The 23,482-nt window shown below is 38.3% G+C and overlaps 4 protein-coding genes across 7 annotated transcripts; 2 read left to right on the top strand and 2 right to left on the bottom strand.

Moving 5' to 3' along the window:
• Positions 1 to 238: 238 nt before the first annotated feature.
• On the bottom strand, positions 239 to 16,831 carry LOC145899401 (3'-5' RNA helicase YTHDC2-like). 3 transcript variants are annotated; one of them, XM_082988161.1, is made up of 31 exons: positions 16,709 to 16,831; positions 16,560 to 16,650; positions 16,077 to 16,196; positions 15,939 to 16,018; positions 15,476 to 15,678; positions 15,008 to 15,174; positions 9,558 to 9,660; positions 9,109 to 9,265; positions 8,778 to 8,832; positions 8,558 to 8,610; positions 8,372 to 8,495; positions 8,180 to 8,307; positions 7,732 to 7,924; positions 7,060 to 7,217; positions 6,533 to 6,714; positions 6,190 to 6,368; positions 5,624 to 5,852; positions 5,246 to 5,327; positions 4,801 to 4,950; positions 4,365 to 4,493; positions 4,080 to 4,192; positions 3,814 to 3,945; positions 3,346 to 3,513; positions 2,909 to 3,052; positions 1,944 to 2,099; positions 1,722 to 1,876; positions 1,457 to 1,560; positions 1,306 to 1,379; positions 1,126 to 1,230; positions 674 to 805; positions 239 to 471 (listed from the first exon to the last, which is right to left on the bottom strand). In XM_082988161.1, the coding sequence occupies exons 1-31, from the start codon at positions 16,803 to 16,805 to the stop codon at positions 349 to 351; spliced, it is 4,086 nt and encodes a 1,361-aa protein (XP_082844287.1). In that variant the 5' UTR covers positions 16,806 to 16,831; the 3' UTR covers positions 239 to 348. The 3 variants fall into 3 exon arrangements, with proteins under 3 accessions (XP_082844287.1, XP_082844288.1, XP_082844286.1); XM_082988162.1 differs by having other exon boundaries at positions 3,346 to 3,495; XM_082988160.1 differs by having other exon boundaries at positions 3,346 to 3,495; positions 8,375 to 8,495.
• On the top strand, positions 10,549 to 14,918 carry LOC145898941 (uncharacterized). The gene is made up of 13 exons (XM_082987615.1): positions 10,549 to 10,704; positions 10,933 to 11,083; positions 11,271 to 11,439; positions 11,542 to 11,625; positions 11,770 to 11,895; positions 12,046 to 12,204; positions 12,302 to 12,439; positions 12,559 to 12,680; positions 12,744 to 13,600; positions 13,787 to 13,945; positions 14,021 to 14,138; positions 14,261 to 14,370; positions 14,542 to 14,918. Exons 1-13 carry the CDS (start codon positions 10,578 to 10,580, stop codon positions 14,790 to 14,792), a joined length of 2,571 nt encoding a protein of 856 aa, XP_082843741.1. The 5' UTR covers positions 10,549 to 10,577; the 3' UTR covers positions 14,793 to 14,918.
• LOC145897398 (uncharacterized) lies at positions 16,825 to 20,025 on the bottom strand. Its single transcript, XM_082985668.1, has one exon. The coding sequence runs from the start codon at positions 20,000 to 20,002 to the stop codon at positions 17,318 to 17,320; it is 2,685 nt and encodes an 894-aa protein (XP_082841794.1). The 5' UTR covers positions 20,003 to 20,025; the 3' UTR covers positions 16,825 to 17,317.
• A 488-nt stretch (positions 20,026 to 20,513) lies between these two features.
• LOC145897526 (snRNA-activating protein complex subunit 3-like) lies at positions 20,514 to 23,450 on the top strand. Of its 2 annotated transcripts, XM_082985852.1 has the most exons (9): positions 20,514 to 20,602; positions 20,951 to 21,072; positions 21,146 to 21,276; positions 21,671 to 21,842; positions 21,906 to 22,052; positions 22,109 to 22,326; positions 22,556 to 22,723; positions 23,130 to 23,214; positions 23,270 to 23,450. In XM_082985852.1, the coding sequence occupies exons 2-9, from the start codon at positions 20,974 to 20,976 to the stop codon at positions 23,441 to 23,443; spliced, it is 1,194 nt and encodes a 397-aa protein (XP_082841978.1). In that variant the 5' UTR covers positions 20,514 to 20,602; positions 20,951 to 20,973; the 3' UTR covers positions 23,444 to 23,450. The 2 variants fall into 2 exon arrangements, with proteins under 2 accessions (XP_082841978.1, XP_082841979.1); XM_082985853.1 differs by lacking the exon at positions 20,514 to 20,602 and having other exon boundaries at positions 20,658 to 21,072; positions 22,145 to 22,326.
• The last annotated feature ends 32 nt before the right edge of the window (positions 23,451 to 23,482 follow it).

The following is a 23,482-nucleotide window of genomic DNA, read 5'->3' as shown; positions in this document are numbered from 1 at the left end:
ATTAGTTCCCAAAACAGTTCTATTTACGGGCAGAGAAACCAGCTGTTTTTGCGTGAATACTGATCAAAAGTTTCGCACCAAGTGCCGGAAGCTTGTGAATATGCCTATATGGAAAGGCATCCGAAGATGTACAATCAGTATTCAAATCCAGAAGATTCGCCGCTGCCAATTTTAACAGCCATCTCCTACTAAACTGTGGGCAAACCAACTGTAGCCCAAAAATAAACCCAACTTTCACCATAATAAACACTTGGAACTTGATAGGCAAGAAGCCATAGCAACAACAATAAATTAAATCTAAAATCGAAACAAACACAGAACGAGAGCAGTGATCACATTTGGAAACTTTTAGCGACGTAAATGCTGAGAAGCGACAGGAGATCCGCGTGGTGGCGCACAGGCTCCCATCGATGGGTTGGACTGATTTTCCCAAGCTTGCAGCAACGACCTCGCAAACTGGTCTTCAATTTGCTGTGATTAACAATTTTTGCTTATGTTTTGCGTGCTACGAAATAGTTCAATGGCAAAATTACAACACAATAATCGTATTAGTGTAGCTAACGGCATTAAGTGTGATTATTTTTTACAGTTACAACAACTGTGTCATCGACTGTCACGGAGCAAACAGCTTGTCACGTATACTATACATAGAATGGAATACAAGTCGGCACACCTGCATTCGGTCGCACGCCGCCCGACTATATTCCTTCCACTTTGACGGAGAAACTAAACACGTGAGAGGGTTTGTTTTCAACCACTTGATCCTTCCTCCTCCTTCGTCAGTTGGAAACACCAATCCACAACACTACGCGACAGTGAGGGGCGTTAACTGGGCGTGGCAAGTAAACTTCGGCGTTGCGCGCTATTTGCAGAGTCGCGGGGTTTAATGGGTAGGAATTACGTAATTACTTTGCCCGCTGGCATTATTGGCAATATAGGAACGTGCTTAAATATAAGCAGCTTATGGTGGAAGTCGTCTGGTAAACAGAACCAGTAAGGCCACATTAACAGCATGGAGCAAACACATTAATAACAGCAGTGAAGACCGACACAAAATGGACCATCAAGCCGCACAACCTCGCGCTGATATTAACCGCAATATATTCCAATAATCGTATAGCTTACCTGAATACAACCAACACCTGCTACAGCAAAGAATACGTGAACTCCCTTTCCAGCTTTCAGCAAGATGGATTTGACGTTCTCCGTTCCAGGCAGGCAATTTTCTTTCTGCGCAATCGGTAAATTTGGAAAAATGTCCGATACCAAACGATAACCCTACTAAAAAATTGATGAAATACATACTTGAAACCGACGCAGGTCAGACATTGAGTCGAATGTGAAAAGGAAATATTTTCCCTCTTTCCTCTCGCGCGAGCCTACAAACAGCTTTTGTCGTAACGTAAGCGAATTGTGCGAGGGACATGCAAAAAACACACCGGTGCGTTTGACTTACTTTCGTTTTTGGGAGGGGAAAGCACCGGAGTCGAGCCTCGGCTGCGAGGTGATGACGACGAACCACGTGACCTCGGGTCGCCGTATTTAGTCTGACTTCGTGAACTGAAAGCGTGAGAATGTATTTTTTGAAAAGATTTGTACACTTGGGTAGTCGGGCTAACGGTGAATCACAGAGAATGTGTTATTTAGTACAACACAAGAAAACAAAGCAAAAGGTTTGTCGACATCAAAGGATTTCAAGAGAAATTTTTAGCATAGGTCACCTGAAGTTCAAGGATTTGGGTTGTTTTCTCCAACCGAAGGAGTCTTGCTCTTTTCGCCCCTTGGAAGAGTCGGGAGTTCGCTGGATGAACCTTGATCCTTTGCCTCCGTCATCCTGGCTAAGAGGACGCGGTCGCTGCCCGATGCCCGATGGTTGCTAGGAAACAACATCGTTTATTTCCAATCCAAAGGCCGTTGTAGATAGCAAATAAGACTGCGCATACCGTCAGTCCGACGGCTTGATCCTCACAGCTAAGGATGTTGATGATGGTGGAGAGAACCGCTTCATCCTCTTGCTGCCACGGCTTGGAGGAACTGCGGATGCGGCGAGCGAAGAGACTGTACCACTTGATGCGGAGGTGGCAGATCATGTGGGCAAGCTGTAGCGAATGTATTTGCTATGTAATTGTTTTCATGCCTCCATAAGAACAATCGCTGTATCAATGATAGGGAACAGTGCGTTTACTTCCCGGTGCTTTATAATAACTTACTGTGACTGTAGTTTTCCCGCCCATTTTTATACATCACGTGATTTTACAAGCGGTGTTAGCGTTATCCTTTTTCGCGTTGGCACGTTTTTTGGCGTTAGTTGTGTGCTGTACCTGTCTCATTACCCTGAGGAAGCCTTGTTGGATAACAGGCGAAACGTCGGAATAAAGTTACGTTTTTTTATATGTGCCAGAAGAACAGATTATTAAGTTACAATATGCCTGACAGCAACAGGAACATTATGTTTTCATACCTCCTGATGAAGGTTGCTGCATAACAGCCGAAACGTCGATAAAAATAAAGTTTGCCAGAAGAGCAGTATTCAGCAGTAATTGTTATCAGAAAGAACGTACATTTATCTTAAAAAAATAAACATATCTCTAATTTGATAGGGACTTGTGTTTAGAGAAAGATCAGATGAAGAGAACTTTTCGACACACGTATCACATTCAGTTTGTGTAATTTGTGGGTTTGCAGCGAAATACAGTATTGCGTAATGTTAAAAAAAGGTCATATCGCCTTAGTGGATTTGTGTCATAAAAATTACTTACCTGACAAGTGCTGCTAAAAGTACAAACTACATACGACGACCAGCGTTCAATTACTCCAGCGACACGTCATTATCAAATAAGACTTTTGCTACAACACGTCCACCACAAAAACTAAAATTTATCACAGGAGGATTTGGGTTTCGACTCACAGTTGGGTCCATGCGTAATTTAATCCAGTCGGTGACGTTGAGCGTTGCCATGCGACCCACGTCTACGTCATCGGTCTCACTGTCGCTCTCTGGCGGATAACCTTGGGGCATCCCCGTCGGCTCTGGGTTGATAATCGCATCGGTCTGAATGTTGGACAACCAATATTAAAATTCCGTTAAATTACCGCAGAAAGCATTGATTCTATGAGTAAACCTCAATTGCTTACTTTACTACAAAAACATATGGTAGAAAGGTTGAAACGCTGTTGCTCATATTGCTTTTTAGCAAAACTTTATATTTTAACCGTGTCCAATGCAATGCGAGACGCCAAATTTATATGTCCTGAAAATGTATATGGTGGGTTCATCTGTTGTTCCTAAACGTTGGGTAAACTTCAATTTCGCCGTAAACAATGAAAAAAAAACATGAAAAATACCTCGAATACCGAGGCGGGACCGGTGAAGAGCGCGACACATGCAGGTGAGACGGCCGTACAGCATCGAGAAGAAGAAATACTGTTGAAGCTTGTGGAGGAACGGGTCATCTCGTCGTACACAACCCAGCTAGTAGGAAGTTGTTGCGAACCCTGGAATTGCGTCGTTTTCTACAGCGTTAACGCATGTATAGATTAGGTATGATACTTGCCTTTAACATTTAATTTTACGGATATCATTTGACAAGAAAATAGGAACACTATGTTTCAATCTGAAATATTATCCTTTCTCAGAAGATGTAGTAAGGAAAGTGCATTGTGTGTGCATTGTTTTTTGAATTATGAACAGTAATTTCGCAAACAAGGGACACCACTAACATTCTAGTACACAGGTAGTTCCAAAAACAAGACAAGACGCTTAGAAAAAGTTAAAATTTTCAAAGGGGATTGTCGTTGGTTTGAACGATCTACCTGTCTTTGCGAGAGGTTGCCCAGCACGGACGAGTTGTGAAATCTGACTTTCTTCAAGTTGTAAGAACACAACGTCCCGAACTTTTTGTCGTAACGCAGAATGTTGGGGTACATGCTCGCACATATGGCTGCCTGCAACCGAATTACACACCTTTTTAACACCATTCAAGCAATTGCGACATGAAATGTTTTGCATGGGAATGAAAGTGAAACGTTTAAAATATACGGAGTAAGTATAGAAATGACGATAGGCGTGAGTTAGTCACCTTGACAACGGCCCAGTTTTCGGAACAGGTGTTGAGATCTCGGATGTCGTTTCCACCTCTTGCTCTTACGAAACCGGTGGCTCTCAATTGACCTAACAACTGACTTCGCATTCCTGTAATTTAGGGACAAGTTGGACAACTTCTTAATTCGATTTAGTTCGACAGCTATTCGGGGCTATATATCTTTCTACAGAAGATGCAATTATTCTGTTAATAGAAAGCGCTATTTTCTGATTAAACTTCTGATGGTTATCTCCATTCTGAACCACCTGTGATCGCACTTACCAACTATCATCTCCATTGAAGCTTGTGACAGGAAGTTCTTTCTGCAGAAAGCCTGTTCCCAACCGTCGCTTTTCGCTTTCTGCCAAGCCTGGAAGACGCGCAGCAAGCACATGTGGTCACTGAACGTTCCTGTGTAGAAAGGATAGCAGCTAAGTTGATTCCCCTAATACGAATAACTATTGGTAGATAAGAGAAAAGTCATTTGCCTTTCACTTCAAGTGATGCTGACGATGCCGAAATGTAGGCAAAATACATCTTTCGGAACAGAAAGACAAATGGGTTTTCTCTTGTATAACTTGTGAAAAAAAATTTAGATACCAAGTGTTTGTTGCCCATAAGACTGTCGGGAGATTCCTATACGTATTTTAATAGTTCTAACTATAGGAAGAACTTGAAAATTGACAGAAAACGGTGGGGTGATCAAAAATGATTTTACCAGCAGAGAGCTTGATTCTATTCTCCAAAGCTTGTCTTCGCATTCTCGGGTTTTGAGGTAATTGGAACGGATCTTTGTAAGCCAGAGAACAAGCTATGGTGAGGATCGGATCAAGACACTTGAGCACAACTCCGTACAATATCATCTTGGCTGCGCAAAAAATGTTGCGTTACGGGGAAAAGCTTTATTTGAACAGCACTGGGCTTCAAGTATGTGATTCGTTTACCACTTTTTTTATAATAAGGTTTATATCGACAAAAGTACACAAACAATGCACCTATGTTTTGCTGAAACCTAACTCAATATTGCGCCTCTACGATATTGGCTTGCTATGTTTGTTTTTCTACGTTTAAACTGCTGTTTTAATCAAAGCGAACAAAATTGATATGAAGACAAATGTTAAATGCTGTTCAAAGTTCCGAGCTGTCGATTAAACAACACATACCCAATCTAGGTTCAACAGGCAGATCGACAAGATGCTGTCCAAGTTCAGTAAGGTTCTCCATTGGATCCAAAGCATCGATTGTCTGTAAGGTACTCAGTTTTAAAGATAAAATGAATCTCGAAGGATAAACTGTTTACCAAGCGCTTTTCTGGAAAACCAACGTAAAGGTTTGAAACCATAAAAACTTATATGCTATGTTTGTGCAGTCCTAAGTTGGGAAAATCAACACAGTCTCTGGAAAACTCTCAAGAAAAGGTAATGGTACGCAAAACTAAAAAAAATTGCCACAAATTTAAAACTAGAATTCATGTAATACATTTGACCAACTCCATGTAAAAGAATGGCAAACTTTAAAATAAATTAAATTCAACGAAATACCTTAAGGAGACCGACGGCGTTGCGAATCATGGCGGTAGATGGGGGACTCGGGGCGTACGAGAGGAAGCTTTCGATGGAAGGGTTGTCGCTGTGTTTTGCCCACCCCGTGTCCAACAACTTAACGTGGAGGCACAACTCGTGTAGTGGCATGCGGAGTAACTCGGGGACTTGGAACATCGGCATGGCAGTGAAACGGGACGAGGAGAAGAGGTGGAAGCAAGTGCCGGGTCTGGTGAGGAGGAAAATATGTTTAGTTTTTTTTGCCCAGTACGTGTTCGGTTTTTAAGATATTAGGAGATGTCAAGAAAATAGGAGAAGGTTAATGCAGTTTATACCCAGAAAACTCAAAGAGTGGCTTGTTTGATTAAAGTTTAATTTGATAAAACATGTTTAAAACACTGAAATGGAACGAAATTACTTTAAAGGAATCACACAATTTGAATGCCTGCAATTTAAAATCGAAACCTTTTAAATTGGTTTCAGTGTAATTAGAAACCCCATCCGGTTATTTATTACACACAAGAAATTCTAGCGTCTAGCATTAATTTAGCAAACAAATTCCCAACCTGCATCTTCCAGCACGACCTTTTCGCTGGATGGCGCTAGACTGCGATATCCAAACGCTCTTAAGTGAGGAGGTGGAAGTGATGGAATCGAACATTTTCAACTTGACCTTGCCAGAATCGATCACGTAAACGACGTCATCAATTGTTATTGCACTCTCCGCTATGTTCGTTGACAATATCTACGAGAAAAGTACACATGCGTGTAATTACGTAGTGGCAAAGATAAAAGGCAATGGTAGCTTGATAAAAACCGGTTACTTTTAATTTAAAAGCCAAAGCTATAAATCTGCTGGTACACATGGGTGTACCAACGTTTCAAACCTTAAACGTTTTTATTACTTACGATTTTTCGGGTTCCCTTCGGCGTAGGTTTGAAAACTTGAGTTTGTCCCCCGGAAGTTTGCATGGATGAGTGGAGGGTGTAGAGACGGATGTCTGAGTGGGAGCTCAACTCCACGCACTCAACTATCATATCGCGAAGGTTTACGATGTCGTCGTAGCCAGGCAGGAATACAAGGATTGCACCTGGGATATAAGCAGTGTGATTAATAAACGGGGACATTATGGGGCCGAATTTCGGCACCTGGGTTCCTGTGAAGAATACAACAAGTGTGGGTTGTTTCGTTCGATCTGCAGTGCATATCGACCTTTATTGCCTTCGGCCAACTTAAATTAACGTTGTCACCCACACAAAAAGATATTGTAGACGATAAAATTTTACCAGCGTCAGTTTATAACTGATGATAAACTTACACCCGTGTATAAAAACACATTTGTTGTTTCAAAATATTAGAGGTGAAATTTTTTTTGCAAAAAGGCGATAAACTCTTAACAGGCATTTTTCACAACACAAAGATTTCATCTATTTACCATTATCGGGAGTACCGCATAGGTTTTGAAGGATGCACAATATCAGGTCATAGTCGACATGTTCGTCATCGAAAGACTGATGGTAAAGTGCAAGGAGCTCTTTGTTTTCTTCGGTTTCTTGCACCACGTTGCCTGGTTTATGCTCAGGCGAGGTGTTCCTATGAACAACCCAAAAAGTAACATACAAAATGATGGCTTGTAGCAGTGATTCTCAAAACTTTTTTGTGTGCCACGAACCCACTTAAAAAGATTGACCGAAGTGCGACGCACCAATCATCAATTTATCAGTACGATTAGCTCCAATATTTACACTTTTTAGTCGCAGAAGGCCGACTTCATTTCTCATTTGCTCCATTTTTCCAAAAAAATCAAAATCTATTCTTTGTTTGTTAAAGTTTTGATGCTTGAAACTTGAAACGACGCACCAGGGCGTCGCTTCGCACAGTATAAGAACCTCGGATTATGGTATTGAATGTGTGGGTCTGTACTATCACTGCAGATGATGATCTGTCGGTAACTGCCCTTTCAGTAATACACAAAATTCTTGCTTTTAAACATGATTAACCCAGTATAATGTGGTAAAATATATGGAGTATGTACATATACTTTGTGTATATGCAACGATAAAGAGCTTTGGACCGCTACAAAATGTTTAAAATCCTATGAATTTACTGTTGTACGAGCAGCAGTTCGGCGACGTCATTGTGGCCACTGTGAAGCGCGAAATCCCTTGCAGTCATCTGGTTCGGGGCTTGAAGATTGATATTCGCACCCGCTGACAAAAGCCATTCTACGTGGTCCATGTGGCCTCTGGCTGCTGCTACCATCAGACCGGTTATACCAGTCAGGCTGTGTCTGTGGTCAACTGTGCAATGTAAAAAGCAATTTTAGAACCACCAGTTGACAGCAAGTATAGCATTAGGTCGTCCGGAAAATGCAGAGGGAAGCCTCACCAATAATCACTGAACGAAAATTTGCACTGCAACATTGCTAGAAAAAACTTTAATATTTTACTTTATTGTTGATTACTGGCATTCATTTTGAAATTGATTTAATTTTACATGCATTATGACGAGCAAAATCTTTTTTATCGGGTTGCTTCTGAACTAAAAAATCATACCAGGTGCATTTTCACTGGCAATCAAATGATGAATTTGGTCAAAGGCGGAACTGTCGTTGCGATGCCAGGCTTTGAAGATAGAGTTATCAAATTCTTCCACGATCCATTCTTCAACTGCATCTGTTTTGCTATAAAAGAAAATTTTCATGAAACTGAAACGATTTAAACTCAGGAGTCAGTGCATTTTCTCACAGCGTCAACTTTTCCACTTCTCCGTCCAGCGTCGAGTCATCCTTCTCAAGTGCGAGATTTGATGGAGTTGCATCACTGTCGTCACGTGCACACCAATCACCAAAACTCTTTTCCTGTTGTTTTACTAATCAACAAACATTGTCACATAAATGCCCCATTATACCAAGGCATGTAATGAGCTCATACTTTTGTCATGCTGTTGTTTCAGCTGATTCAGTTGTTCATTGAGGTATCCAGTGCTGGAAAGTGCAATATATGTATGGCAATACATTTTTGAAACTAAATCTACTGAATAAAGACCCACAAACTGGTGTTAACAAATACAGGGGAATTGCAAATCTGACTTACACAAAGATTTACACAAATGGTGATTACAGCTTTTTAAAACAACATTGACTTCACTTACCACTTCAGGACATCTTCCAAGTACAAAGTGTTGACATCAAACATGTTTCCTGGAACTAACACAACATTTACAGTTGTCACACACGTTTATATCATATGTATTGGTCATTTATCACAGCTCTACAATTTGAGTCTACATAGAAATTAAAACATGGACACTGGAAAGTTGTGATAGCAACTACAGATCACCCTCATGCATTTTTTGCAGAAGGAAAGGTCAGAATAGCACAACAGCATGATCACAATGCTAAATATGAACATAATGGTTTTCTTGGGTGGAAAAAGGTTATAATGACTTCTGCATAATGACAATTCCATGACAGACCACTCACTGTTCACCACTGGGCACTGTGAGAAGTAGTTGACAAACAGGTTCACATCTAGTGATGCACTCATCAATATCAAGCGAAAGAGTTTCTTGGATTCGGTGAGCTGTCGTAACTTGATGAGAAGGAAGTCACTGAACCTGTCACGCTCGTGTACTTCATCCTAAAGAAGTAAGTATGAAGAAGTTTAACAACTAAAAACATGAAAATATGAGACAATTTTGCATGGATTTGTAGCTGAATTGCAGAAGATATGCCATAAATTTAAGTTTCCATGTATAGCTCGTTCTTAATTCAACTCAAAATGTCTTGAAAATGTGAATATAAACGATGCAACATGGAGTATTTTTATTTCAATGCAGCCACAACCCACAAGTATTAAAAAAAAATTGAAAATCTTTTTAAATATTTGCTTGTTGTGTAACTTGACATTGTGATTAAATTTGTGCACTCACAATAATGACATGTGTCATCGTTTGGGTAACATCATCGCCTGACATCAGTGTTCGCAACAAGACACCGTTGGTGCAAAAGGTCAACAAAGTACGTGGCGATGCTCTGAAATGTAAACATGTTAACTTTAAGTGGACAATTACAACCAAACCAGTTTGATAGGATAAACATACAACCAGACCAACAAGTAAACACAACCAGGGGCGTATCCAGGAATTTTGAAAGGGGGGGGTCCAATTTTTTTAGGGAATTCCCCGATTTTCAGGTATAAACTAAGTATAAACTATTGTGGGCGAGAATCGCAAAATACGAGCGCCGGTGTTCGCGCCAATCGTCATATAAACGATGGCTTTCTGGCTTGCGCAATTGTGTAACGCTATGGAAAGTTTAACAACTAAACTAATTGACTTTCACGCAAATAAACCGCTTGTCATTACAACGTGGCCACTGAAAAACGACGTTTCGTCCCTGAACTGACGAAAAATGACACTTGTTTCGTAACAATGCAACATGTTTGGTAACAATGCCAAGTGTTCGGTAACAATGCTCCCTGTTTGGAAACAATGGCGAATGCAACACGATGCGGTTTTTAGGTCAACGTCAAAGAAAATTTCTGGTTTTCACGCGGATTTTGACAAAAAAATACAGTGGCGTTTGTTTAGTTATCAAAAAAGACCAAAATATTTCACAAAAGGGGGGGGTCCGGACCCCTCGGACCCCCCCCCTGGATACGCCCATGAACACAACCATTACAATTACCATCGAAAGATTAAAAATTAGCATACACTGGTATTGGACAAACAAGGGAACAACAATTTTCTGGAAGCCAAATGTCACAAATGGTGCGCATGATTTGTGATGTCATAATGAGACGATGCATGCCCCCAAGGCATGTGATGGGAAAATGTCTGTGAAGCTTCAAACAGCCAAGACATGATGGACAACAAGTAGAGCTTGCAATAGGATGGAAGTAACAGAAGTAGGCATGGCTTTTTGGTTGAAGTTTTAGCAAGTATGGCAAGATGGAATCTTCGCAGCAACTTTTATCGCAACTTAACAAGGACTATCTCACCTGCCATGTATGCATGGAAATATATACAAGCCCAAAAGTGCTTGCATGTCAACACTCTTTCTGTAAAACCTGCCTAGGTATGATAAAAACCAATACATACATGAACCCGCTTGGTCTGGTTAAATAGCCAGTGTAGGTGTAATAGGTATTGTGATTACAAATGTCAACTCTAATAGCCAATAATTAAAGGTAAATTATATGAGAAAGGGGATACAACCTTTGACAGCAACATACCACCCAAAAGTAGTGTTTAATTATGTTTTGCTGTGTTTATTACGACATCATGGAATTGGTCTGACTTTCAGAATCATGTGAGAAATCAAAGCAAGGAGTGTACATCATCTGTCCACTGTGCAGACAACAAACATTACTTGGATTTAAAGGAGTTCCGGGATTGAAAAGTAACTTTATTTTGTCCAATATGATTGATATGCTGGAGGAGTGGAGGAAATCAAGGTGACTTGTAGCTTAAAATTTGAATGTAGTAAAAATGTATAGAGTCACTTGCAATATTCCCATTATATCTCAGATATATTTAGGCATAGAAATATTTGGCAAAAAAAGCATAAATGGAATTAAGAAAAATCGATACTACAAGAGCTAAAAATATTTTCATGCAAATATGGTAATAAACTTAATTCAGGGCGATGCCTCATCAGGATGTCATCGATGAGCAACCATACAAGATGTGTCAGAGCTGCCCGGAAGCAGACGTTACCATGGCAACATACCAATGCATAGACTGTCTTGACCATTTGTGTGCGGACTGTGCAGCATTTCACAGTCGGACCAAGCTTACAAAAGACCACGAGGTAAAAGATAATATTTGCTTGCTAAAAAATTGCCCCATTTTTTGTTAACCAAAACTTTTGTGAAATCCTTACAAAACAGTTTGTGAATATTTTTTTTTGCAGGTTGTGAGTATACAGGATATTGAAAATGGAAAATACAGACAGAAGATCAGATTTCAAGAAATGAATCGTTGCAAAATCCATAACGTAACTATTTTAAATAATATCATGTATCTTGGATCAATTCAAACACATAAATTCTCTGTACAGTAGAGCCATAAGTTGTCTTGCACAATGCAGACTTGCCATACTGATTTAGACATGTAATATTGTAATGTACTGTTTTCACAGTTTATAAAGCTGGACCACCACTGCAAAAAATGTGACATTTTGGCATGTAGAGATTGTGTTATTGAATCACATCAGGGCCATGAGCTAACAAAGGCAACAACAGCAATCGATGAAATCAAGCAAGAGGTTTTTTCCCAATTTGACTTTATGATGATCAACAAAATTGTAACTGTTTCTACACTTTGGTGTGACAATAGACTGGTAGAAAAGTCATTCAACATTTTTGAAACAATTCAAAATTACTGTTTTTTGAAATAGAGTTGGCAATATTTTCAGATTCAAGAAATGCAGGAAGAAATCGAGAGTGAGATACAGGCATCACAAAATATGATGGATGACCTTCTGCTGATCGAGGAAAACGAAAAAGTTAGACAAGAAGAGTTGGAGCGGGAAGTGAAAGATGCTGCACAATATTTCATCAACAGAATTAAAGAGGTGATTAACATGATACAGTTGTAAACTTCCAAAATTACCATACTTTTCTGCCATACAATTGGTATTATGAAAAATTTTCCACACCTTTTTATAACAGAAACGAGACATGTACTTACAAGAGGTGAAAGAGAACTTCAGACCTAAAATAGATCACTGCAAAAATACTTGTGCCAAGTTAAAACATAGCGTTGCCGACTACAGTAACCTTGTGAAGATTTCACAGTGCGTTGTGAAAGTAAGTTGCACATATATTCATGAATTTGGTGTTTTTAAAACAAAAAAATATATATACCACATGTATAATTATACTTGGTAACTGCTGTGCAAATAAATTAAGATCTATTTTGACTAAAGGACGAAATTCCATTTGAACTCCTGGATCTGAGAAAAAAGATATCACAACACTTGGCAGAATCCCGGAGCAGTTTTCGGTTACTTGGGGAAATTCACAACCAACAGGATGGTCCCAAACTTAGGTAAAGCTATGAAATAATAGCTGGAAACATCATTGAATTTTAATAACATTATATATTTCACAGGTTCAACTATGGGGAGATAACTGAATCAGCTCTTTTGACAATGGGCTACATAGAAACCATTGAAACTAAAAAGGAGACAACATCTGAAGAATCTGAGAGCATCGGAGATCTTACAAAAGAAGTTATGGATGAGGTCAAGGCCACCATAGCCCCAAGCATCAAAGTGGATCAACCTGTTGAAGAGAGTTTGTACACAAACTTTCAGAAAAACAAAGACATGTTCACCAAGGATGAAATTATGATAAAACCCCGCCCTCAAGTGGCCAGGCGGCCATCTGAATATAAAGCACCCGTCCCAGTTCCAAGGCAAAGAAGCCAGAGTGTTGCAATACCAACTACATTGCCAAGGCCTTCAAAAAAACCTAAACCAGTTGTATCGGTTAAACCAAACCTCACAAGGACACCAGATTGTTACAAACTGACCAGAATTAAGGGAACTGTTTCCGTGCCAGAAGAAACAGAGATTTTTAAACACAAAGAAGGATTGCCAAAAGTACTGGTTTATCCAGTGCCACAAAGAGCAGCCCCTTTGCCTCCTCCACCTAACAAGAATAGTCCAAAAAGTCCTCTACGGCCACCTGGCAGTCCTGCTACTGCTCACCGAAGAAGTCAGTCACATGACGCAGTATTGCAAACCAAATCACCAAAAAAAGCAGTTGCCCCTCCACCACCAGTGCATCTAAAAGCAACACGATGTGGGATTATTGGGGTCAAGCGAGAATTTATCGGAACACCCACTGATTTGATTCTGGTTGAAGGCAACATCATTGTATTGGATGGTGAAGGGAAGCAGCTTGTTACTTTTAACAAAGACAGAAAATATGTAAAGACATCAAAGTTGTCGGACATGAAAGCAGGTAAGTACGTGCATAAAATTACAATTGTTTAGTCTTGCTTTGGAACTTATCACTTGTAGATTTTCACAATGAGAAAAATGTAAGAATAATTTTACATTCATTAGGATAACTTATTATTTGTGCAAAAAATAAAAGAATCCACTTGAAATACTGTAATTATAAAAGTGTGCAACCCATTTTTTGCAGCAAAGGTAATGCCAATTGCGATGGCTACAAAGGAGAAAAAATACTTATATGTGTTGTACAAAACCTTCATTGGAAGATATACACTAGATGGAGTTGTAATGATAACATTTGGCCATGGAGATTTGATTGAAGCCACCGGTTTTGCTATAAATAACCAAGGTAAACTTTTTAAAGTTTAGAGACAAGGATTTCTGGCCCAAGCAAAGTGATCAAAGTTAAAGGTTTTGTGTGTAGGTCACATAATTGTCCTTGATAGAGGAAAGTGCGACATATTTGTGTTCGACTCTGATGGAACAAAGTTAATGAAATTTGGTGGTTCAGGAAACAACAATGGAGAACTCGAAAATCCGAGGTTGACAATTTTTAATATTGTTGTTGTTATTGTGAATGTGTGTTCTACGTCTTTCAAAGTATAAGTTGTTTATTTGGCTTTGGGACTTGGGCTAAGCTTAATAAATAAATCAATGTTTCTAGATATCTCTGCTTGACAAACACAGGTGACATTTTGGTGTCCGACCAAGATGACAATCAAATTAAGTGTTATGAAAGAAGTGGAAAATTCAAGTTTTCATTTGGAGAAAAAGGTGCATGTAACACCTGTGGTAAAAAATGTATATTGTGTTGACAAAGTCAGGAAGACATAAAGGTTCTGAAACTGCTTTATTTTTATTTGGAAAACATTTTTTGTATGTGAATTTGGCAATAGTTATAAAAAATACCCAAAAAATTATTATACAATGTATTTATATAAACAGGGAGCAAAGGCGGACAGCTGCTCGGGCCAGCTGGTATGGCAACAAGCACAGTAAACAACACTGAAGTTATTCTGGTTGGTGATGAAGGCAACAACAGAATATCATTGTTTGACAAGCGAGGGCGATTCATGTCACATCTTATTGCTAACGAACCGAGACTGCAATCACCACAGAACATAAAAGTTGCTGAAAACCGCATGGTGGTCACACAAAGAAATTGCTTTCAATGTGCTGTTTATGAACTGCAGTAGCAAAATAACAAAACAATGTTTTTATCTGTACTGTTTTGTTACTGTGTCACTTCTTCAAATGTCTGTAATACATTTAAATGCACTTGAGAGAAATGAAACCTTCTTAGGAATCCTTTTGGGTGTGTTGCTTTACCACAAACAGGACTGTATTCTGATTTATGTTTTTTTTTCGCGAAAATGACCAAAATACAGAGTCTATATTAAAATAGTTTTACCTGCTTTCAAGTCGTATCTGGTATCCAACAGTTTGCCCGACTGTTTCTCCACGTTCAATAGCAACTCGTTCAGCCATAGCTACCGCAGAAATCCGACGTGGTTGAGTGCACACAATTCTGCAAACTTCATTACGCCGAAGACTTTCATCAAGTATAAACTGAGGAATCTAAACGATCATTTTACATATATTAAACACAAACACAGAAATCATATGTAGAGTGGAAGCAGATCTCATAAGAGTGGGGTCAACCAGCATCTTGGGGGCCCAGGAATTTGATTGTTTGTATTGAAACAAGGGAATTTCGTTTGCAAAATTGCATCCCCTGCAATCTAATATGATTGTCATAAAAGTACACTGGCACATATTTTTTCTCAATGACCTTGATGGAACTTAAAAATCCCTAATAAGCAATAAGATTTAATTGCTGTCTAAAGCATGTAACGCAAAGAAATTCCAAAAATCTTACTTGGGTAGTTTTTCCAGAACCCGTTTCGCCAGCAATTAATATGACTGAGTTGTCCCAAACAGTCTTAACTATTTCTTCCTTCATCTTATAAACGGGAAGGGTTTTGCGAAAACTATCCAGGTCTGATGGTGAACGTTTCATTGGAACTTGTGGGATACCATTCGGCAATCTCCCACTAGGTTTATTTGCATCAGATCGATAAGCTAGAAATGACAGTTAAGCGATTTAGCAATGACAACAAGCACACATAAATTCTACTGTTTAATTGGCATTACGCAGTTTGCCCGTGTCGGGACTGTAGGCTGTCGCAAAACTGACGACACCTTATAAATGTAATATATTTTTTGAAAACAAAACATATATTAGTATATATGCGGAGCCTGATTTGAACTTGACATAGAAACGCTACCGGCCACCAGTGTGATAATATTTCCGTAAATAGTGAAGATCATCAGCAACTTACCAAGACTGCTTGAATACGGATATGGCTGACTCTCTGACTTTGGCTGAATTTCTAGTTTTTCCTTTCCTTTCATCGGCCATCTGCACAACACATGACCATGCTTGGTTTTAGTTGGGAAATACTAAGTTACAAACTCACTTATGGAGCAGGGTCTGCAAAACCTGCTTGGAGTTTTGTCCTAGTTTAAAAATCATCGGCGATTCCAGAACTTCATTGGATTTCTTTTTTCTTAACGTCAGGTATCTGTTTGTTCCCTTCCTGAACAGAAGTATGTCACTTGTTTGGAATACATTTAAATCAAATGCTTTGTGGGTATAATTTGTTTAACATATTGTTTTGTCAAAAACCTACAGCTAACAAACAAATGCAGTTATTTTGCAAACTAAAAATTCAATAAAAAAAAATAATTTAACAAAGGCTGTAGTCACCAGCGTATTGTAGGTTGCAGCATCTTAGTACCTTTATGCAGAGAAAAGTAATGTTTTTCCTCATGACTTACTTTCAATCCTAATAAGTAATGGTGCATGTGATACTCAAAACTAACCAACTATTTTTTGATGTTACTATATTCTGGTAAAATCTAATTGACACTGAAACTTCAGTGCACTTCATGGCACTCACCCGCTGCTCTTAGAAATAAGCGCATGTTGGTTTGACTTGCGATGAATAAATGCCCTTTCCACACTTGTAAAAGATGAAGGAAACTTAATTTCTGTGAGAAAGAGTGTGTCAACAGTAAATTGTACTTCGAGGTTAAACTCACAACTAACCAGTTTGTGTGTCATCGTTGAGGAATCGGTTGATAGCAAGTTGAATTCCAATTTTTACTTCTTCATCGACGTAAATTTCTTGCTTCTTTCTAGACATATTAACAACCTAACCTACCTAAAAACCACAAAACACAAGAATAAGATAATTCTAATCAAAGTAAACACACACAAAAGGTTGTATTATGAAGTTGAAATACTATTAGCAGGGGAGATGACGAAAGAGAGAGCAGCATATAGTATGGTGTAAACTATGAAATGTGGTCACACCAGAACTTTAAAACATTATAACACAAAATGTTTACATTTCACTGCAATATTACCGTGCTAAATTACATATCAGTGAGCATCAGAACTTTTTTGCAACCTCGGTGGGTGTGTTAACAAAAAGTGACATTTTGCAATGCTACAACATTTCAGGGGATACAAATTAGGACTATTTAGGTATATAAATTCGTAAAAAAGCATTTAATATAGCGTCTCAAAAGTTTAAATGAAAAAACCATCCTTTTTAGACATTTGTACAACAGTGCAAATATGTATTTAAAAAGTACAATACACATAAAAACTTGTACACAAACTTTTATAATAAATGCAAGGTTGCTGTGAAGATTAGGTTTCGGGAGGACTAATTGGCTTGTCCAACATTCTATCTACAATCAACACTCCATTTGCATCCTTAATTCTCAGACGGCCAGATGCATACATAGTTTCTTGTCGTCCATCGCTGTAAACAGTTTTATGAGTACCTTCAGGATATTCTCTCCGTTTGTATTCTGCTGTGTGAATTTCACGCTGTCCGTTACTAAACTCAATCGTTTTGTGGCCATTTGGTTTGACGATCATCACAGTTCCATCAGGGAAAATTGTCTCTTCTGTACCATCTAACTTCATCATCTTGCTGGAGCCGTCAGCAAATGCAATATGCTTTGAACCGTCGGGAAAATGCCTTTCAACCTGCTTGTTGCTGAACTCAATGACTTGCATCCCATTCAGATGAGTGGTATGCTTTGTTCCAGATGACTTGTATGTGTAGGATACTGAGCCATCAGATGTAATCAACTTCATATCCCCATTTGCATAAAGTACTCTGGTGTTTTCACCATCAGCAGAGATAACTTTTTTTGTTCCATTGCCATATGACACTTCAAAGGTTCCATCTTGAAGTTTTCTTTCTACCTTGTTACCAGTGCCTTCCACATGCTCTTGGCTCTCAGACAAGTGGTTATCATTTCTATCCACAAGTGGTTCTCGTTTCTTTTGTTTTACTGGTTTTTGTAGGTCAGCTTTGAGTGGTGGTGCTTGCCTTGCAACCATTTCCACAGCAGTTTCATTTTCATTTATCGTTGTTGAATCTACAATGTTGTTGATAGCTTTCCACACAGCATTCGACTTTTTGCTGCGTTTTTGATCCTTTTCCTTTTCAAACTTATCCAGCTTTTCCTCAGCAACTTTTAGTTCCTCTTTTAAATGTTCATTTTCTTTGCTGGTGCTTTCGAGTTGTGTGCGGAGGCGATTGTTAGCAGCTATAAGCCGCTGTTCCTTTGTTTTGTACTCGTCCTGCAGTTCGCAGATGTTTTTCTCAAGTTCCCGGATGTATTCTCTGTCCTTTTTGTTGGGTATAGCTTTCAAGGCTGTCGCATGGTCCTCAAAGAGTTTCCTCTCTTTTTTCAACTTCTTGGTTTCAGTTTTTTTGTACTCGTCCAAACGTTGAAGTTCATCTTCTTTCTGCTTTTGAAACTCCTCAAACTCGTGCTTTAACAATCGCAATTGTTCTTCCTCTTGCAGACGAACAGTGCTCAGCTTCATTGTCTCATCCTGGAACTTTTTTATTTCACTTTCCATCTCTTCTAGCTTATTTTTGAGGATTTTAGGTTGTTGATCTGTTGGTTGCATGTCTTTGACCGGGTCATCACTTGCACTGCACTGAGCCTGCACTTGAGGGGATGCAATTTTTGTGTGGTCTTTAGTTTTTGAGTCAGCCTTCTTGTTTGTTAAATTTGGAAATAAACTCTGCATGAACTTGCTTGGTTGCGGTGGTGATGGAGCTTTTACCGGGACATTTTTCTCTGGAGTATCAAGACCACCGTAGCGCTGATTACAGAATTTCTCCATTTGTTCGAAAGTTTCATTGGATGTTTTGTCAAAGTCGATGGGTCCCAAGTTCTCCATTCCAGTAGTGTTGATTGTTAGAACGGAGTCATCAACATCCGACCACACAGATTCCTGGAGCTGTTCATTTTTCTCTTTGAGAGTGTCATCTAGATTGTCTTCATTGTCACTGTCATAACTAGGAACAGGAGAAGTATGAGTTGGTGTTTGGAAGCGAACATGTGGTTTGGGACTAACAGGTTTTAATTTGAGTTCTTTAATTGGTTCCTTTTTTCGAGCAGTCTTTCTTACTCTAGCAACAGTTTTTTTTTCTGGGATTTGCTCTTCAGCCATAGCATTTTCTACCTCAAAATTAAAAGGATTCTTTTCTGTTGCTACCTGTGCCCTAATACTATGTTGTTGGGAATTTATAGCGGGCTTTTCTGTCATGTCATGTGTTACTTTCTTTTTAGGTCTAACAGGGGGACCTTTAAAACGAGCAATACCTTGTCCTCGCCTTAAAAAGGTACGCTTTGGTGTAGAGGCAGATTTTTTCTGAATAATTCCTCCTGTTTTGTTGGACTTTAGCTGTTCTTCCAGCAACTCTTCAAATGTTTTTTGATTGTCATTTGCTTTAACTGGGACTTCATCAAAGCAAATGTTTTTAGTTAAACTGCTCTCCAAACTTGCTTCAATATCTTCTTGAATTTCGCCAATTATTGGTGAATTTTCGTCAATATCCTCTGTCGATTCATTATATTGTCCCATGTCATTTATGTCCTCCGAATGTTTCTCCATATCCAAGTCGTCACCACTTTCTTCCTCTTCATCATGACTCAGATTAGAATTGCTTAGATCAACAATTGATGATTGTTCAACAATTGTATCTAGTTCATGTGATGGAACACTTTCCAGTGGAAATGCCAAAACTTCTTCCATGCTTTCAGTTTCAATTTGTTCTTCACCTTCCTCTTCATCACTGTTACCAGACAAACATTCTTCATCTTCTTGTTGCCCTGGCTGTCCTTTGAGTATAGCCAGTTGTGACTGCTGTTGCTTTTTAAGCTCCTCTTGTTGCATCAGCTGCCACAAACGAATCGCCTGAAGTTTTTTCATTACATCGTCGTGGCTGCTACCTTCTTTATCTTCAAGTTTATTAAATAACGTTTCAATCTCAGAGCAAGATGGAGCTACTGTGCCCTCCATTTTGCAACCCTGAGAGAAGCCAACACGTTACCTAAACAGAGAACAATATGTCACATATGTGGTGAAAAAAGAAAAAAAGTGCATTTTGCTGCACAATTTGTGCATAACAATATAACTTAGTTCGAACACAACCGGTGGTACGCAGAAAATACACTTTCGTTTTTCATCGTTAATTTTTTTCATTACTGACTTTTGAACTTTAGACCCAAACGGAACAAAACCTTTCATATCATTATAACAAATTAAAATTTACCGCGAACTGACAGAATCATTGTCGGACTTAAAAATGAAGCGAGAGAAAAACCTAAATACGTACCATTCTTTTGTCAAAAGGTTTTGCCTAGATTGTTAAATGACATTATTTGAAAGTTCGTAATTAACAAAAAATTTTGCATTTGATACAAAATATTAATGATGTCTTTCTATTTTATCCACTAGTAACAAAAAGTATTGTCAAAGACAATAAATGCTACTCCAAACACTACAGTGTAGGATATTTCAAATTAAAAACGTTTTTACGGTTGCTGGCCGTGTTTGTTTTGTGGACATATTGCTGCAAAGCGCTAACATCAGAAGAAAATCAAGACTACTCTTTATGAAGTAATGAAACTATCATAATATTTAAATGGATTTTTGATAATGCTGACCTGGTGCACATTCTTTGATTTTTTGAATGAAGTATTTTTTTGTATTTTTAAAAAATTTCAATTTTTTTGTGTTGCTTACAAATATAAAACGTAATCGTGTAAAATCCAGAAGTTAAAAAATACAGCAGTTACAAAAAGTATTTTTTAAGTAAATTAACATGATTTCCGCAACAACACCAGACGATTTGGACTCAAAAAGGGGATTTCCCTAGCACTTGAGTTTCAGAAACTATTAGAAGTTGGGTATACAAGAATAAAGATCAACAAATAACAGAATAACTCGGTGAAAATTCTTGTACAGTTGTTATCCAGTGTTTTTGTATCATGCCAAAATTGACCCTTATTGACCAACAGCAGGAAATAATTTCACTAGCTGAGAACCATGGTTACATATCTCCATTAGTCCACATTCACCAATTTCAGGTAAAATCGCAAAAGCAGTTTTTGTAGCCTACCAATTTATTTTCGTAAAATTTATCCCTCATTATGTGATTAGTCGGATTGCCAGTTGCTTTTGTCTGAGGAAGACATGGATCCTACTAAAAAGACCGAGTTTAATGTGAAAAATCTAAGTGAAGTGATGGAAGTGGATGAAGAAACTGTAGAGGAACTTCAACAAGTTTGCAGGTTAGCAGTTGTTACTCATGAAAAAAACTACTTGCTTTAAAAAGTGGACTAATAAATCTGTCTTGTGTTGTGGTAGAGTTTTATATTATTTAGGAAACAATTTACTTTATATGCAGACTAGATTGGAAAGTTTTTTTTATGCGCAGAGGATTTTTTTTGGTGATCGTTAATTGCCCGGACAATCACCATGTTTTTCATATGTTAATACATTAACTAATTTTTAGTGCGCGGATTATCAGAAAAAAAGTTGTTCTTTCCAATCTGGTATGCGGAGTCTGACAGCTATAATATTTTAAAGCTGCACTGATACTTATTCAGCTGAAACAGTGCTCCTGTTTGCAGCTTACTAAAAAAATACCAAAATAAAAAAGGTTTTTGATTAAATTTTGTTTAGCGCAACATCATTGTATTGTGCCCGTGAGCCTGAGGTGCAAAACTGGGATGCAGCTGAACTTATTCCTGAAAACACAGGACTACTAACGCTTGAACATTGCCGGAATAGCTCGAAATTGGTGGAAAACAAGACACTTCTTAAATGCAAGTACACAGAGATAGACTGTGCACTGGTAGGTGTTAAGTTTTGTACCAATGAATATTAGCTTTACTGTCACTTGTTTTGTTTTAACTAGAAAGCACGAGTTGAAACCATTAAACCGAAAGCACCAGAAGACCATGTTTCTTACCCAGATGTTGTGCTGACTATTTGTATTAGTTTTTCCACAACTGAAAAGAAGTACAAAAATTGTGGGGTTGACTTTTACGTGCTTGGGAGTCAGGTAAACTCTTCATAAAATAGTATATCCAATTTTGACAGTTGGAATTTTTTATGCAGTTGTGGTTGATTAAGGTGTATATAACTTTCAATCAGAATCTAACAGAGCTCAGGGACAGAATTCCATGTGGGTTGGATCATCAACCTATTGGAAACTTTACCGACAATCCTGATCATCCAAGAGACATTACTTTGAAAGACATTTGTCCATCCTCATTTTTCTGGATTGAAAAAACATTTTTTAATGACGCCAGACCCCCCTGTATAGAACTGAGCAAGTTAGTGTTACCTGCTTAATTTAAATATGAATATGACTATCTACTGTGTTATGTTGAATCTTGAAACAAAGTAGAAATTAAATTGTCTTTCATTTTGATAAAATACAGTGCATTTGAATGTCCTGCACAATTTTTTTTTTAGTTGTGTGAATGAAAAAACGATTTAGAAATGTTTGTTTTTTAAATATGTTGTTGCATTTGATGCACAAACATTGCTTGACTGTTACAGAAACATTTTAAAATGGGCCAAAGAAAACAACACAAGTGTGCAGGATAACTGTGTTGAACACAACATGGAAGACTACACATTTAATGACTTGAAATTGAGGTTGGGGTACCCCTACCTGTACTGCCATCAAGGAAATTGTGAACATCTTGTTGTATTTAAAGACATTAGGTATAGGAATTATAATAGGCTGAGCACACTTTTTTTTTTTAAAAAATCAAAAATTGGTAGGTCATTATTTTTGTGACAAAATGTGGTGATAGAGGAATTTAAATTAGGACTACCAAGAAGGCGTGGTTTGAGTGCTGTAAATACTTATTTTATTATAGAATAGATAATCTTTTACATGTTCGGTTATTTTTCATACATTAAACCTTGGTTAATCTAGGTTTGATTTGACCAACAAGTTCATTAGTTTTGTTAAGGTTAAGACATCTTTGTAAGTTGCGGATCCACAAATGTACCAAATGTGTTTCTTACCTTATCACCCAAAAAGCTTTGCCTGAAAAATCCATTTGTATGAAATTACCTTTTGCAACAGATACTTTCACCAATATTTAATGAAACCATGTTGCAGATTGTTGAATGCCAATGACTGCCAATCAAGGAGTGCTTACCCAATCACCATTTCACGAGCTAAGTTTAGAACATTTCCGTGCAAGGTGAGACTTCAATGGACGTACAACATAAATTTGCAACTAGACATGTTGATTCCAGGTTTGCAACCTGTTTTTACCAACCTGGGTTGCAAGAAACGACAGTCTCTCCTCTGAAGATCCTTCCTTTTACTGCGATGCATGTTTCCGGAAACTTCATTATGATAAACAGGGCAACAAAATTGGTGACTTTATCGCGTTTCCTCAAATTAATCCATGTTCATTGGATTATTAGTTTTTGTTCAAATTTATATTTTTTACTATTTTGGTATTG

This window comes from Ascidia mentula, chromosome 4 (assembly GCF_947561715.1).
Source record: "Ascidia mentula chromosome 4, kaAscMent1.1, whole genome shotgun sequence".
In the NCBI taxonomy this organism is placed as follows: Eukaryota; Metazoa; Chordata; class Ascidiacea; order Phlebobranchia; family Ascidiidae; genus Ascidia; species Ascidia mentula.
The sequence above is the reverse complement of the archived record's forward strand: the minus strand, read 5'-3'. Positions and strand labels throughout refer to the sequence as shown.

What these genes read in the sequence shown, in the direction of transcription:
- LOC145898941 (XM_082987615.1), top strand. Translation starts at nt 10,578, where the DNA reads ATGGAATCTTCGCAGCAACTTTTATCGCAACTTAACAAGGACTATCTC. An exon ending in AGCTTACAAAAGACCACGAG is followed by an intron (nt 11,440 to 11,541) that starts GTAAAAGATAAT and finishes TTTTTTTTGCAG; the next exon opens with GTTGTGAGTATACAGGATAT. An exon ending in TCGATGAAATCAAGCAAGAG is followed by an intron (nt 11,896 to 12,045) that starts GTTTTTTCCCAA and finishes CAATATTTTCAG; the next exon opens with ATTCAAGAAATGCAGGAAGA.
- LOC145899401 (XM_082988161.1), bottom strand. Translation starts at nt 16,805, where the DNA reads ATGTCTAGAAAGAAGCAAGAAATTTACGTCGATGAAGAAGTAAAAATT. An exon ending in CGATGACACATGTCATTATT is followed by an intron (nt 9,266 to 9,557) that starts GTGAGTGCACAA and finishes TTACTTCTTTAG; the next exon opens with GATGAAGTACACGAGCGTGA. An exon ending in TTCAATGGAGATGATAGTTG is followed by an intron (nt 4,193 to 4,364) that starts GTAAGTGCGATC and finishes CCTAAATTACAG; the next exon opens with GAATGCGAAGTCAGTTGTTA.
- LOC145897398 (XM_082985668.1), bottom strand. Translation starts at nt 20,002, where the DNA reads ATGGAGGGCACAGTAGCTCCATCTTGCTCTGAGATTGAAACGTTATTT.
- LOC145897526 (XM_082985852.1), top strand. Translation starts at nt 20,974, where the DNA reads ATGCCAAAATTGACCCTTATTGACCAACAGCAGGAAATAATTTCACTA. An exon ending in CCCTGTATAGAACTGAGCAA is followed by an intron (nt 22,327 to 22,555) that starts GTTAGTGTTACC and finishes TGACTGTTACAG; the next exon opens with AAACATTTTAAAATGGGCCA. An exon ending in TTAGAACATTTCCGTGCAAG is followed by an intron (nt 23,215 to 23,269) that starts GTGAGACTTCAA and finishes TGTTGATTCCAG; the next exon opens with GTTTGCAACCTGTTTTTACC.